General features: G+C 39.2%; 2 protein-coding genes across 4 annotated transcripts in view; one reads left to right on the forward strand and one right to left on the reverse strand.

The window, feature by feature from the left end:
• LACTB2 (lactamase beta 2) overlaps nt 1-11153 on the reverse strand; it is a 35350-nt gene extending 24197 nt beyond the window's left edge. For 2 of the 3 annotated variants that reach the window (XM_081069893.1, XM_081069892.1), the window contains exons 1-2: nt 10959-11114; nt 1032-1195 (exon numbers count right to left, since the gene is read on the reverse strand). In XM_081069893.1, the coding sequence (XP_080926019.1) occupies nt 1032-1195; nt 10959-11080 (286 nt within the window). In that variant the 5' untranslated portion in view covers nt 11081-11114. Of the gene's footprint in view, nt 1-1031; nt 1196-10958 lie in introns of all 3 variants that reach the window. The other variant, XM_081069891.1, reaches the window with a different exon arrangement.
• A 2423-nt stretch (nt 11154-13576) lies between these two features.
• The window catches only part of XKR9 (XK related 9), a 29237-nt gene continuing 26498 nt past the window's right edge, over nt 13577-16315 (forward strand). The window contains exon 1 of the mRNA XM_081069894.1: nt 13577-13806. The gene's annotated coding sequence lies outside the window, so the exon portion shown is untranslated. The remainder of the gene's footprint in view (nt 13807-16315) is intronic.

Here is a 16315-nt window from a genome sequence, read left to right on the forward strand (position 1 = left end):
AGTCTCAAGGCCTAAAAAGAAGATACTTAAACATATTTAAAAATATTAGTTGAATGCATACATACGTTCATTCCTTTTGTCAATGAACATTCTAGACCTCCTTGTCCTTCCTGCGCCTCGCACATGTCAAGCACACCCCCATTCCAGTATGTCTGCTCCTGCAACGCCCTCTGCCCGGTCTGCCCTCCTCTCAGATCCCTGTGTAGCCTACTCCCCATGCGGGCCACCCCAGATATAACAGGCACCGCTCTCTTCCACTTTATTCTCTCTCCCCTTTATTTTCCTTCGTAGCCCCTACCAGCCTTTGAAGTAGTCTTTATTTACCACTTGCCTTCCCTACTAGCATGAAAGCTCCACGAGGGCAGAGTCTGTGCTGTGTTCTCGGCTACATCCCTTGTCCGAAGAACAGAGCCTCGATAGAGCAGCCACGTGAATATTTGTTAAAGGAACGAATGAAGGAATGAATGAGTGAATGCACCTATGTGTGTGACGGTGGGTTGAGGGGATAAGGAGAGGTGCTAAAGCGTTAGTACTGAATAGGTTTCAGGGACAGAGAATCTTCAATGCACTGACCTTTCACCAGTATTTCAGCATATCAGAGTAATAGCCGTAAAGTTACGGAAGACTTGAGATCATGTTTAGCACGTGGACAGTAACAGCAGCTACCCATGCGAAGTGTTTAGCACAGTGCCTGGAACCCTGCGAATGCTTCACAGTGGTTACTTATTATAAATCTGAAGTTATTATAAATCTGTATAAATTGTCATACAGACTAAATAAAAACTGACCTTCATAACTGGGCAAAGGGGGAAAGTAAGAGAGAGGAAAGAGGTTTGAAATCGAAAAGAGGACTTTTACTTTTTTCCTTTGTTAAATGTGGGGGCAGTATTCAAATTATATTAATTTCTAAAAGTACCATTTAAATATAAGGTATTCAGTAAATGGTGTACTAGCTTACTCTCTGTAACGGAAATAAATTATTCTGAAAACACAGTTTTCCTCAATGGGCTTAATTAATGTTTTCTGTTTACCATTATCGATGTTTTTGCAAATATCTCCTATGCCTCCAGTATGATCACGGTGCCAATGAGTCACTATGATTTCCTGGATTGCTGTGTTAAATTCAGTCAGAGCCTGCTTTAAACAGCTGATATATTCTGGAACTGCTGGTTCTCCAGTGTCAATGAGGATTCTCCTGAAAGTTAAATGGAAGATAATCACACAATTGGAAGAGAGTTAATATTAACATATTTCTCCCACATAATTTACATTTAAGAAACTGCATAAATTGCTTTGCTTTTAAAACCAGCTGTGTGTTATTTCAGCTTAACTACGGTAATTTTACAGTAAGTTCTTAAAACTAAATGTTAAGTCTGAATAAGGAATAATGGCAATAATACTGAACACTTACCTAGTGCTTAAAATAAATATGGCACTGTTGTAAAGACCTTACCTATTTTAACAACTGTATTCCTCATAACAATGATTTAAGGTAGGTATTTCATTATATTATCCAGAAATTATGTAACTTGCCCAAGGTTACTCTGTAAATAAATGGCAGAACTAGCATTCGAACCTAGGTATTCTGGCACTAGAATATGTGTTTTTATACACTCTGCCTTCGAGATATTTTACAATATTCTCCAATGTCTCCAAGACATGGAAGATTTTGCTTCAACGGTATCCTTAAAAAAACCTAGTCATCTGTCTTACATACAAAACTTATCACTGAAGCTTTGCATTACGAAAATAAGAGCAGTAGAAAATCAAGGGGGGAAATGTCTAAGCTGCTTTGTTTCTTAGACAACTCTTGTAGTTATATTTTTCTGCGTGTGGTTCTGAACTTTCAGCATATTTTGTTTGTCCTTCCTCACTATTTTATGGAATGATGATTTTTCTTTATGAAGTTTTCCTGAACTAAAGAAATTAGGGTGATATTTCCTTCTCAAGAACCAATTAACAAACTTAATTCACATTGTTTCATAGTAACACCTCCCTAGTTCAGGCTGGGGGAGAGAAGATTAGTCTTGATGAAAAGACTTAGGTCATTCATTAATTCAATAACTGTTCACAAATCATCTACTATGAGCCACATCTCTCTCGCCTTATTTACATTCAGATAGAGTGGGAAGGGGGAGCTCTGAAAATAAACAGTAACAATAACAGACAGTGGCAGATAACAGAAAGCACTTTTTAGAACATTAAAATGGGGTAACTGATAGGAAGTAACTGGATGCCTATTTTATACTGGCTTGTTTCCCTAACCCTATTCCCTGAGACCCAACACCAAACTCCCCTTTCTCAGGGAAGGAGGGCAGTGGCTTTATGGTCCACTGGCTTCTACCTATATCTTAAGTTCTGTAGAGCAGTGGTTCTACTTCACAAGTACACAGTGTTATAACTGTCCCTTTTAGAGACAAGGAAACCAGATTATACCGGCTCAAGGGTGTATTATAAGGTCCTGTGGCAGTGGAAATGTAAAAAGGAGATGGTTTAAAGAACATCTAGGAAATAAGTGCAACCTATCAATAATTACTTTTAAATATAAATGCTCCAATAAAAAGACATAAGGTGGCTGAATGGATAAAAAAAAATCAAGACCCATATATATGCTGCCTACAAGAGACTCACTTCAGATCTAAAGACACATACAGACCGAAAGTGAAAGGATGAAAAGATATTCCATGCAAATGGAAATGAAAAGAAAATTGGGTAGCAATATTTACATCAGGCAAAATAGACTTTAAAACTAAGATTGTAACGAGACAAAGAAGGGAATTACATAATGATAAATTCAATAAGAGGATATAACCCTTGTAAAAATCTGTGTACACAAATCAAAAAATACAGTGAATGTTAAAAAAAATTCATTGCAATTAAAAAAAAATCTATGTAGCCAACATAGAAGCAACTATATACACAGAGCAAATAAATATTAACAGACATAAAGGGAGAAATCAACAGTTATGCAATAACAGTAGGGGACTTTAACACCACAATTATACCAATGGATAGATCATCTAGACAGAAAATCAATAAGGATACAGTGGCATTAAACGACATATTATGCCAGTTAGAATTAATAGATATAAGCAGAACATTTCATCCAAAGCAGCAGCATACACATTCTTTCAAGTGCACATGAAACATTTTCCTGGACAGATCATATGTTAAGCCACAAAGCAAGTCTCGACAAATTTAAGAAGGCTGAAATCACATTAAGTATCTTTGTCACAATGATATGCAGCTAGAAATCAATTACCATGTTTCCCCCAAAATAAGACATAGCTGAACCATCAGCTCTAATGCGTCTTTTGGAGCAAAAATCAATATAAGACCTGGTCTGATATTATATTATACAAGACCCAGTCATACATTATTTTGAAATAAGACCAGGTCTTACATTAATTTTTGCTCCAAAAGACGCATTTGAGCTGATGGTCCACCTATGTCTTATTTACGGGGAAACATGGTTAAGAAGAAAACTGGAAATAACAGAAACATTTGGAGGCTAAACAACATGCTACTAAAAAACCAAAGGGGGAAGGAAGAACTCAAAGAGGAAATCAAAAAGTACATTGAGACAAATAAAAATGGAAACATAATGATCCAAAATGTATGGGATGCAGCAAAAGGAATTCTAAAAGGGAACTTTATAGTGATACAGGCCTACCTCAAGAAACAAGAAAAATCTCAAATAAACTTTAACCTAAAGGACTAGAAAAAGAACAAACAAAATCCAAAGTAAGTATAAGGAAGGAAATAAACACAGACATACAAAGGATCATAAAGATTACTACTGACATTAGACAGCAACAAATTGGACAACCTAAAAGAAACTGACAAAGTTTTAGAAACAGTGTTCTAAGACAGTGAATCAGTAAGAAACAGAAAATCTCAACAGGCCAATTACTAGTATTGAAATTGAATCAGTAATCAAAAACTTCCGAGTAACAAAAGTCCAGGACCAGAAGGTTCCACAGGTGAATTCTGCCAAACATTTAAAGAAGAATTAATACTTATCCTCCTCAAATGATTCCAAAAAGTTGAAGAGGAAGGAACACTTCCAAACTCATTCTATGAGGCCAGCATTGTCCTGACACCCAAACCAGAAAAAGACACAGGCAAATATCTCTGATGAACATAGATGCAAAAATCCTCAACAAAATATTAGCAAACCAAGTTTTACAATACATTAAAAGCATCATACACCATGGTCAACTGGGATTTATTCCAGGGATGAAAGGTTGGTTCAATATCCGCAAATCAATCCACATTATACACCACATTTACAAAACTGAGGATGAAAATAATATGATCATCTCAATAGATGCAGAAATAACATGAGAAAATTCAACATCCATTTACGATAAAAACTCTGAACAAAGTAGGTACAGAGGTAATATACCTCAACACAACAAAGGCCATATACAATAAGCCCACAGCTACCGTGTTTCCTCAAAAATAAGACCCAGCGGGACAATCAGCTCTAATTTGTCTTTTGGAGCAAAAATTAATATAAGACCAGGTGTTGTGTTGTGTTGTGTTATACTATACCTGGTCTTATATTATAGTAAAATAAGACTGGGTCTTATATTAATTTTTGCTCCAAAAGCAGCATTAGAGCTGATTGTCTGGCTAGGTCTTATTTTTGGGGAAATACGGTAACATCATACTCAATGGTGAAAAGCTCAAAGCTTTTCCTCTAAGATCTAGGAAAAAGATAAGGATGCCCATTCTCACCACTTTTACTCAACATAGTTTTGGAAGTTCTAGCCATAGCAATTAGAGAAGAAAAAGAGACAAAAGGCATCGAAATTGGAAAGGAAAAAGGAAAACTGTCACTATTTGTAGGTGACACAATACTACATACATAAAACCCTAAAGACTCCACCAAAAAATTATTAGAACTAAAAAATAAATTCAGTAAATTTGCAGGATATAAAATTAACATACAGATCTCTGTTGCATTCCTGTACACTAACAACAAACTATCAGAAATAGAAACTAAGAAAACAATCCCATTTAAAATTACTTCAAAAAGAATATAATATCTAGGAATAAACTTAACCAAGAAGGTGTTACTTGTACTCTGAAGTCTATAGGACACTGATGAAAGGCACTGAAGAGGAAACAAATAAATGGAAAGATGTATCATGCTCTTGGGTTGGAAGAATTAGTATAGTTCATACAACCCAAAGAAATCTACAGACTTAATGCAAGCTCTATCAAAATACCAAAGGCATTTTTCACAGAACTAGAATAATCCTAAAATTTGTATGGAACCACAAAAGATCCTGTTTAGCCAAAGCAATCTTCAGAAAGAAGAACTAAACTAGAGGTATCATACTCCCTGATTTTACTACAAAGATATAGTAATCAAAATAGTATGGTTTTGGCACAAAAACTGACATATAGATCAATGGAACAGAACAGAGATCCCAGAAACAAACCTTTGCTTATATGGTTAATTAATCCACAATGAAGGGGGCAAGAATACACAATGGGGGAAAAGGAAGGCACTCTTCAATAAGCCATGCTAGGAAAACTGGGCAACCACATGCAGAAAATGATTTCTCATACCATATACAAAAATCAACTCAAAATGGATTAAAGACTTAAATGTAAGTCCTGAAACCATAAAACTCACAGAAGAAAACACAGGTAATAAACTCTTATGACATCAGTCTTAGTAATATTGTTAGGCTCTGTCTCCTCAGGCGAGGTCAACAAAAGCAAAAATAAACAAATGGGACTACATCAAACAAAAACACTTTTGTGCAGTGAAGGAAACTGTTAACAAAATGAAAAGGCAATCTACTGGATGCAAAAAAATATATTATAATGTAACCTCTTATACTGACTCACATAGCAATTTAAACTGACATTTGGACCTTTCATATTATCTCCTTGATCCTCAGATCAACTCTAGGGAGGTATTATTATTTGTTTTATTTTACAGAGGAAACTAGTCTTCAGGAAGGTGAAGTGACTTGCTCAAGGGCCCAGCAAGAAGAGGTATGGGAAGCACTAGAAATTTAGGTACAAGGTCCAGTGACTTCTCCACTCAAGATGCACTGTCTCTCGGGTGGAAGGGGATTGCACAGGAAGCACCCAGAATCATTCTTCATGTGGCATAAATAAAACTTCAGCTGTAAATTAGAAAAAAAAAATGTGCTCAGTTTCCTCAACAAATAGCAATTCTCTCCATGATGTCTGTGAATAGTTACTGCAGAGATTAGATAGTGTCATCTCTAGGTGGGCTGCTTCACTTTGTTCTGCAGACAATACCCCATCTGAGGAGGTCATTTTGCAAGTGCAAATTATGCTAATAAAGGGGACAAGAAGAGTTCAGAAGACTGTACAGGTCTGTGACCAATTCATTCACTAGAGTACAGCGCCTGGCACGTAGTAGGCACACAGAAACAATTGCTATGTGAATGGAGAAAAAAAATTCAACTGATGGAAGTTAGTGGAATCAACTTCCTTTTTTAGGTACTTTACATCAATGTTAAGATAGTTTCTCTCTGAAAATGGTCTCTCTGAAATATGCTGTCAGTCTTACATCGTTAGGTATTTTCTGAGCACCTACTATGAACCCAGAATTGGATGGCATGAGGAAAGTGGACGTTATAAAAATAATAGCTAACAATATTGTATACTTTCTACATGTTAGAATTTGTTAAGTGCTTTTGATATGATTTTTCACTTAAATTTCACTGAATTCTCACAACACCCTTATGAGGCAGATACTATACAACCCTCATTGTATAGATAAGGAATCTGAACTTAGAGAGTCAACCGTCTTTTCCAAAGTCATAAGCCAGGATTGGGATTTAAGTAATCAGAGTCCACAGTCTTAACTAACTACTCCACTAGACTGTCTTTTCCTATTAACAGGAAACAGTATATTTGCCCTTAAGGAATTTACAATTTTGATAATAAAGTTTAAAATTGCAGCTTTTCGAGGTTCTCAGGCAGAGAAAGAACCTGGAAGTACTCTTTGGAAGATTTGGATATTATCTGTCCATTCACATGGTTATTGAGTAGCTATGCAGTAGACATCACAGTAGGTCTAGCAATGCTTTAGGGAAATTCATTTGGCATCCATGAGCTGACCAGATGAGGAAGGCAGACCAGCTAAAACTGCAGTCCTAGAACCACAATAGAGAACATGAAGAGAAACTGTAGAAAACACTCATTCATTCAGCAAATATTTACTGTACTACCTGTTCTATGTATGAGGTGTGATCAAACAATATGGTGAATGTTTAAAAAAAAACACATTTATTACAGTAAAAGACACACTGCCATTAATCCCTCTCAAAATACTCCCCCTCGCTTCTGACTCACTTATCCCATTATTCTTAAACTTTCTGAAGCAGTTCTGGAAGTCCTCTTTTGTGAGTGTCTTTAGTTGCACTGTCATGGCTGCCTTGATGTCCTGAATCATTTTGACTTTGGGGAAGAGCCAGAGTCGCATGGTGCCAGATCTGGTGAGTAAGGTGGATGAGGACACACTGTAATGTTTTTATTTGACAGAAATTGCTTAATACCAGAAGCGATGTGTGACACAGAGTATTGTCATGATGGAGGATGATTTATGGCAAACGTTAAAACACACCTTCTCTCAATTGTAGCTCACATCCAACTGACTGCACGGAACAAACTGAAACTTGTGACACACTGTGACTAAGATTTGATGCACTGCTCGCCGTATTGAAGACCCCTGCCTTTCAGTTGGATGGTGCTCAGTAGCACCATTCTCCGTATTTTGTGATCACAACGGAAAGGCTCTGTGTCATACATCGCTTCTGGTACCGCAATTTCTGTCAAATAAAAACATTACGGTGTGTCCTCATTCACCTTATTCACTGGATCTGGCATCATGTGGCTTCTGGCTCCTCCCCAAAGTCAAAATGACCATGAAAGGTAAACATTTTGAATCGACTCATCGAGGCAGTCACGACAGCGCAACTGAAGACACTCATGAAAGAGGACTTCCAGAACTGCTTCAGAAAGTTTAAGAATAATGGGATAAGTGTGTTCGAAGTGAGGGGGAGTATTTTGAGGCAGATTAACGGCAATGTGTTTTACTGTAATAAATTTTAAAAATTTAAATATTCCCTCTATGTTTTGATCATACCTTGTACAAGGCTCTGTGCTGGGTGCTGGGATACAGTAATGCATAAGCCTTCAATGAACTTATATTTTAGTGGGAAGTGAAGGTGGGTAAAGACATTAAGCTTCTTACACAAAAATATAATTTTATTATCAGTGAGATAAGGACATGAAAAGTATGGAGTGCTAAGGCAGTGTATTACATTAAACTAACACACCATAGTCTAAGGGGTTAGGGGAAGGCTTCCTTGAGGAAATGACATTTTAACCGAGCTCTAATGGATGAGAGGGGAAAGCATGCATGAAAGTTCTGAGGCAGAATGGATACAACTCACCTAGCTGGGATGGAAGAGAGCTTTGAGATTAGGTTGATTAGATGGAGGTAAAAATATGCACAAGGCCTTCTAATTTACATTAAAAAAATACTACTCTGGCTAGATGGGGGAGAATGGATTGAAGAGTGACAAAAGAAGATGCAGAGGAGTCAATGAGAGGCTCCTTTAGAAGCCTAAGCAAGAGTTGTACTGGCTTGGACAGGGTGATAGCAGGGGAAAGGGAAAGCGTCATAATGGCTTGGATGTGCGCACAGGAAGCAAAGAACATGTCACGGAGGGTCCGTACAAATTTCCCTTGATCAAAAGTGGCGATGGCTCTGTGTACCAAAATACGGACGACTGGAAGAGGACCAGGTTTAGTGGGAAAGCCCAGCAGCTCAGTTTGGGAAACACTGAGTTTCAGGTGGCTATGAGTCATCCAACAGAAGTTTAAGAAAGCAGTTGGCTACCCTAGTCTGGAGATCAACTTTGGATTTTGTCTCAACTGGAGCTCTCAATGTGGGAGTTATTAATGAACAGATAATAGATGAAGCCAAGGAAGTAGACAAGAAGATTACCCAGGTAGAGACTATAGCGTGAACACAGAAGGAAGACTAGGGCTGCATCTTCAGGAATGCAAACGCTTAAAAGATTTTGTAAAGAGAATGAGTCGACAAAAGGAGACTGTGAAAGAGCAGCTAGAGAGCTTACAGGAAACCAGGAGAAAGAGATGTTAGTAAATCAAGGAGTGGTCAAAAGACACTGAAATTCAAAGATGATGGCAATGAATGGGAAAATGCCATTGGGCTTAGGGATATAGGAGCCACCTGTGATCTTAGAACTGTTTCGTGCAGAGGAATAGAAACAGGTAGAGACCAATATCAGAACCTCTTACTTGGACCCAATTAATATTCATTTCTAGCCACCTGACTTCTCCTTTACACAGTAGAGTAGCGTCATCTGTACATTCACTTATTCTCAACCGTATGGCTCAACTATACGGACTCGTCATATATATCACGCTCTCTCATATATGAGTGACTCCACCGGCCATTCCACTCCATGAGTTTATGTGAGTAGGAGTGTAAGCAGCATAAAAACGGGAGACTGTAAATCTGCTCTTCCCTCAGTCAGTTTCAGGTTCTTTATGTCTCTTTTAACACAAGCACTTTGCTACACGGAGTGTGATTCTAATGTTTATAGATACAGTATGTAGTTTTCATACAACATGGTCCCCAAACACAAGCCAACTTCTTCATCTGGTTTTCAAATGGAACCAGCCATCTGTTTCATTGCTGGGAGACAAGCAGGCTACGTTGAACTTGCTGCAAGAGGACACCGATCTCTAAACATAGCGTTCTCCTAAGAGACTTTCTACGGTAATTTTGACTACATGCAATTTTCATGTTAGGTACTGATTTTTAACTAAAGATTACACATGGAAGAGAGAAGAGAATGCCTTTGGACTTCCTGGGGTGAGTGAGTCCTAGCCAAGACAGACTGTATCCTAGATAGATATCGGGTAGGTAATGTTTTTCCATCTAATTTTCTATTTTCCGGGATTCTGGAGGCAGCCAAAAGCTATTGTACCTATCTGACCCTGCCTGGTCGACCTAACCTTGTGGCTGCCTGACTTTCAACACTTCCAGTTCCTGCCACTTCTAAAATTTTGATTTACTGCAAAAAGGCAAACACGATACTTCCTATCAAAAATCAATAAACTATACTTACGAAGCTGTTTTTAGCAACCAGCTATGTTTTATCCAATGTAACACGTCTTGACTGCACAATTGATTTTTATGCTCAAGGGGAACTATATCTTATTTCTCTTTTGCATTATCTGGGGTATAATAAGCACGCAACAATTGCCCAATGCACTGACTGTGCAGGAAACCACACCTGCTCCTTTCTGCGTAATTCCGCTAAAACAGAACGTAGCTGAAGAAGAGGAAAAATCTCAGAAATACAGACAGGTGACTCCACCCGCAAAATAACCTAAAGAAAACCACCAAGTAGTAACCAACAAACGGGAAGCAAGAGAATCCTGCCCTCTGCTGCTGAGTGAAGAAAGAGGCCTCAGCACAATGAACCCCTTTCGTGGAGGGAAATTCCACTCGGGGCAAAACACGAGTGCAAGTCAGAAGGTGAGCAAAGCCAACGTTTTCCTGGCTTCTTCCAAACGCCAGGCGACGCTAGTTTCTCCACCGCGGAGACACGTTCACCCTGGCATTCCACACCAAGCAACATAAATTGGGTTTCAAAAACAGGAAGTTTCTTTCTTTCTTTTTTTTCTTTTTTCTTTTTTTCTTTTTTTTTTTTAATTATTTCTCCCGCAGCCATTTGTAAGTTAGAGAGGGGACCGTCCCGGGTGGTTGCGATTCAGCGGAAGTCGGGAACCGGGGCCCGTGCGGACCGTTCTGAGTGGGGCTACGCGGCGGGGACAGGACGCCGCGGGCAGGCGGCGCGACCCCAGCTCCGCGCCTCCGGGGGGCCCGTGTGTCTGTGGGGGGTGGGGGCGTTTACCTGGAGCCGGTCCCTACTAGGTAGGTGTTGGTGCCCTGCAGAGTCATGGGGCCCGGGTTACAGCCCAGGACGCGCACCACCCGACCGGACAGCCGCTCGACGCGCTGCAGAACGGCGGCCATCACCGCTCCGGCCGCAGCGCGCACCCCGCGCCTAGGACGTGGGGCGGAGCCAGCGGTCGTCGGACGCCGCGCAGGCGGCAAAGGGGAGGAGACAAGAGGCGGTGTGTGTGCGTGCCGGGGGCGGGGCCAGAGGTCACGTGACGCGGCGCGGGCGGCGCGGGCTGCGCGGGCGGCTTGGCCCCGGCGAGGTGTGAGGCGGCGAGAGGTGAGGCTGGGTTTTGAGAGCTGCCGCCTGCCACCGAGCCCGGGGACTTCACGGGACTTCGTGTCCGGTCCGGGGAGTTCATCCAAGTGGAAGAAAGACATTTTAACCTGCCAAGTCTTGTGATGGAGCAAAGGGCAGGCAGGGGTGGGGGTAGTTACTGAGTGCTGCGTCCCCGGGCGCTTGTAGGCAATGGCGGGGTGGGTGGGTATGTGCAGTAACGCGTTTATCTTTTTTTTTTTTTTTTTTTTGCGTTTATCTTTTACAAGACGTAGTTGTCAGTCGTGTACTAAGCGCTGACCTCTCTGCCAAGTGCTTTTCATAAACGTCATCTCATTGAGTCCTCATCACACCCCTCCCCGGTGGGAGGCTTTAACTTACAGAACTAAGTTGAGCGTATTAACAACCTCAGTATGACCTACCGCACCCTATTTAAAAAAAAAATCGAGTTACAGTGCACTGAAATAAAAGAAAACCCACAAATCCTGGGGTCGGTTTCGTCGAGTTGTGACAATCGTATGTAACCACGCCCCCAAAGAGATACAAAACGCATCTGCTATCCCCGCCCCGCGTCTTTTTCAAAACAAATGAGAAATCGACACGTTAGACGCTTGTTCTAAAATTTAATGCAAGCGTTTTTGACGTTCTTTTTTTTGCAGGGACTTCTGAAGAAAAGACTACTTCCTATTAATCGGTAAAGCGTTTATGTTACAAATCAGCATACTTTTTGGAAGACATAACCTTTATTATAGGTGACACGTTTATTTGCCTTGTGTCCCAAAGATGTACTTTTTTTTGGGGGGGCAAGGTATATAATTTATTTTTAAAAATTTTTGTTGACATGTATTGGGGTGACATTGGTTCGTAAAATTATATAGGTTTCAAGTGTACATTTCTATAATACATCATCTATATATTGCGTCAAAGATGTACTTTTAACGGGAAAGTGTTTCAAAAACCTTCATTGAAATAATCGTGTAAATTATCTCCTTTGCAAAGGGGAGGCAACCAATATTCCCTTTAAAAATGCTTGCAATAGCCATCAAAAGTCCCTATATCGGGCATTTTTGAACTTACCAATGTTTATGTATTTGTGGCCACCAATTAATGGCTGTTCAGTCAGGAAGCTACCTTCCTCTTCCGTCATCCTAAGAACTCTCTGCTGGAAAGTCAGCAGAACCTTTGAGAAGAGGGTGGAACAGTCACTTCTGGACCGTGGTGCTCTTCCTGAGACTCAGGGGCAGCTCTTATCCCTTAGCTTTTTTAAAAAAAATTTGAACTTGTGCCTACCATCTCGATTTCATTTAATCCGTTGCCAAGCTCTTCATTTGGCATATGAAGAAATGGACCCAACACATACAAGTTAAATGACTTTAGTAGAGTCATACTAAGAGACATTGACAGAAGAGCAGGAACAGAAGTTAGATAGTGAACTTGGTTTAGACAAGTTGAAATTGAGGTGATTGTGAGATATCCTGGTAATGAAATCTATAGATATGTGGGCTGAGTTTAGAAGAGAGATCTAGGCTACAGATACAAAATTGAATCTTTTTGATATGTTTAGCAATGTGACTTGAAGTTTAACTTATTTTCCAAGAAATAAGAGGAAAGATTTTTATGTTTTGTCCAGTTACGTGTACATCATTTATCATCTACCTACAACATGCAAAGCATTCTTATAGACATATTGTGGGAGGTGTTAAAAATGAAAGATAGTCGGCTTTCTAGAGGCTCAAAACCAGAAAGGAGATATACATGGTCTTATTTTAAAGCATATGTGGGTAAATCCTAAAGGAGAAGTATAGCTAAAGTGATGGGATTGCAAAGAGGCAGGGGAGAATCAAATTGATTGGAAAGATCTGGGAAAGCTTAAAGGCGATGGGTTTTGAGCTGATTCTCAAAGGATTGATAGAAAGTCATCAGGTAGGTGGAGGCAGAAGGGCATTCTAGACAGTAAATAACCTTGAGAAAAGGCTTGGAAATACAGAAGAAATTTGGTGGGTGTTTTTGGGAACAGAAACCAACAATCATGTGGTCTTGGGGCACAGGGTTTGAGAGGGTATACAGTTTGAAAAAGTGGGTAGGGCTAAGTTAATGATTCTCCATAAATTCTTTATCAAGAGTATTTCAAATTCAAGAATTCCCCTTTCAAATATGACTTTTCCACTTGGCTATGCTGTGAGGCAAATTATATTTTCTTAACACTTGGTTAATAAATACAGTAAAAGCTTGTAACCTAGTCAATCTTTATATTATGTGAAAGGAGCCATGTGACTCCTTTCCCCAATATGGTAGTAATAAAGGGGTGTACCGTAGTTATAATGAATCAGACTCTGTTATCACTAGATTAGAAAATCCCACATATGACTAACAGATGATTTCAGTTTCATTTTAGTCTTCGAGCTTAAAGGTTTACGAACCCTTTAATGATACTTGTTTTCAGTGAAGAAGAAATAAAGGATTTCCAGGATGAAGATTTTCTGGAAGGGACTTTGAGTTAAAGAAGGCTTTTAAAATTTGACAAGTAAGTCTATGTTTTATGTGTGTTCAATTCAGTCGACAACTGAAAGTTTGCTACTTCTTACTTTTTAAATATGTACTTTATTGCAAAGAGATCGTGTACAGTGGGCAAAGGTTGTATATTTTGGCTGGCAGCCAGATAGTCAGCTGGGTTGACCTCTGAATGAAATTGAATTGAAACTGTCCGACTAAATTAACATCACAAGTTCCCTAGGAAGTCAAATTTTGTGGGTGGTGTTATTTCTTGTATGTAAGGTGATATTGGAACAGTGACCAGCTGTAGGGAGAGAGATGAACTGTCCTTCATACAAGTTATACTACGTGGTTATTGACAGAACGGGCCCTCTTTATGAGAACTGCTGTATTTATTACCTTGCTGTGTAGGTTTCTTTCCAGTTTGCATTGTGTCCCGCCTCACTAAATTAGGAATGCAGAAGTTGTCATTTCAGATTAGTCTTTTGGGTCTGACGTCCTACCAATCATGCAATTAATATGTTTCTTAGAAATTATTTTTCCCATCTTATAAAACTTGACTCAAAATTGCTGGTGTTTTCCATATCCATGCCAGGTAAAGGAAGCTGTCTTTGTGGGGAGAGTGATTAAGAAATACACACATGGAGTGCTTAGGTATTATACTCTGTAATTTTAAGGAAATCATCTGTAATTAAAAACCGGTTTGCTCTTTAGAGATACTCAACATCTGTAAACCTCAGTTTTCTGATCTGTAAAATGGGGCCAGTAATACCCTTCTCATAGGGATTTGTGAAGATGAAATGAAATAATACATGTAAAACACTTCACATGTAGTTAATACTTCACATGTAGCCAGTATGATTATTATCTATTCTTCTGTTATATGTGCAATGTTGTTTTCCCCTACTAGGAAAGCTTAAGAAATTGCATTTTTTAGAATGATATTAGAAAAGGACTTGGATACACATTAAACACATCCAAAACAGGAATCTGTGCCAATATTTTGTGGAACTTTAGTTTTTGGAGGACATACTCAAAATCTAGTGCCTTAGACTTTTGAAACTAGCTGTTCCTTCCTCCTGGAACGCTTTTCCATGACAGCTATGTGACCGATTTCATTAGTCACACACCACCTTCGCAGTGAGACCTGCCCTGGCCATTCTAATTAAAATTATAACCCATGATGTGCCTGCTTTACTCCAATTCCTTAACATGTTCTGTTTTTGTCCATGGCACTTATCACCTTGGAATATAATATTTAGTTTGCTTATTTCTTTTATTGTTAGTTGATTATTTTTCTCTGCGAAGGTGTAAGTTCCACAGGGGCAGGGTGATTTTTTTGTCTCTTTTGTCACTTGATATATTCCAAGAGGCTACAACAGCACATGGTAGGTTCCGAGTAAATATTTAATTAATTCAATGGGACAGAAGCTTCTGATTAAATCTCATCCTCCTAAACTCCATGCTTATATTGGGCATTATGTCTTATTTTAAGATAAGAAACCCACTGCTGGGACATTCATGGCCTGCTAGATTGGAAAAACTCATATTTTAAAATTATTTTTTTTGTTCTGTTGGCCACAACATTCTTGACAGGAAAAGTAGTGATTATGAACTTTTTTTTTCCTGTAGTAAGAGTGAAATACGTTTTTTTTTTTTTTTTTTTTTTAAATTGGGGAATATTGGAGAACAGTGTGTTTTTCTAGGACCCACCAGCTCCATGTCAAATTGTTTCCAATCTAGTGGTGGAGGGCGCAGCTCACTGGCCCATGTGGGAATCGAACCGGCGACGTTGGTGTTATGAGCACTGTGTTCTAACCACTGAACCACCTGGCCGCCCTGAAATACCTTTCAATATTATTCTGAAGACTTTTAAACAAAATGCTTGTGAGTGGTAACATGGCAAGAACACTGTGTTAGTCTGTGTTTCTAGTAACCCTTTTCCCTGCTGGAGTAATAAGTGTTCTTTATAGAACATAGAGGGTGTTAGTCTACCAGTGTGCCATAATAGAACACCACAGACTGGGTGGTTTAAACAATAGAAATTTATTATGTCACAGTTCCGGGGACTGGAAATCCAAGATCAGGGTGTAGTAGAGTTGGTTCATGGTGAGGTCCTTCTCCTACCATTTCAGATGGCTGTTTTTCTCGTCGTGTCCTCACATGGCTTTCCTCTGTGTGCGTGTTGGGGTGTAGAGAGGGAGATAGATCCCTGGTATATCTTCCTCTTCTTATAAGGACACCAGTCTTACTGGATTAAGGCCCCATATTTATGACTTTTTTTTTTTTAACCGAAACTACCTCCTTAAAGACCTGTCTGTAAATACAGTCACATTGGGGATTATAATTCTAACATGATTTTGCAGGGAAATAATTTTGTCCATTCATATAAAAAAGAATGAAGAAGAAAAGATTAATCTGTAACACCATTAATTCACCAAATAAAACCATTGTTAACCTTTTTGTATTGTCATAAGTTTTTTGCATTTTCAGAACTGTGAGATCATACCATAGTACTTTTTCACTTAACATTATGGAAA

The sequence above is a fragment of the Rhinolophus hipposideros genome, assembly GCF_964194185.1.
Source record: "Rhinolophus hipposideros genome assembly, chromosome: 13".
Taxonomy (NCBI): domain Eukaryota; kingdom Metazoa; phylum Chordata; class Mammalia; order Chiroptera; family Rhinolophidae; genus Rhinolophus; species Rhinolophus hipposideros.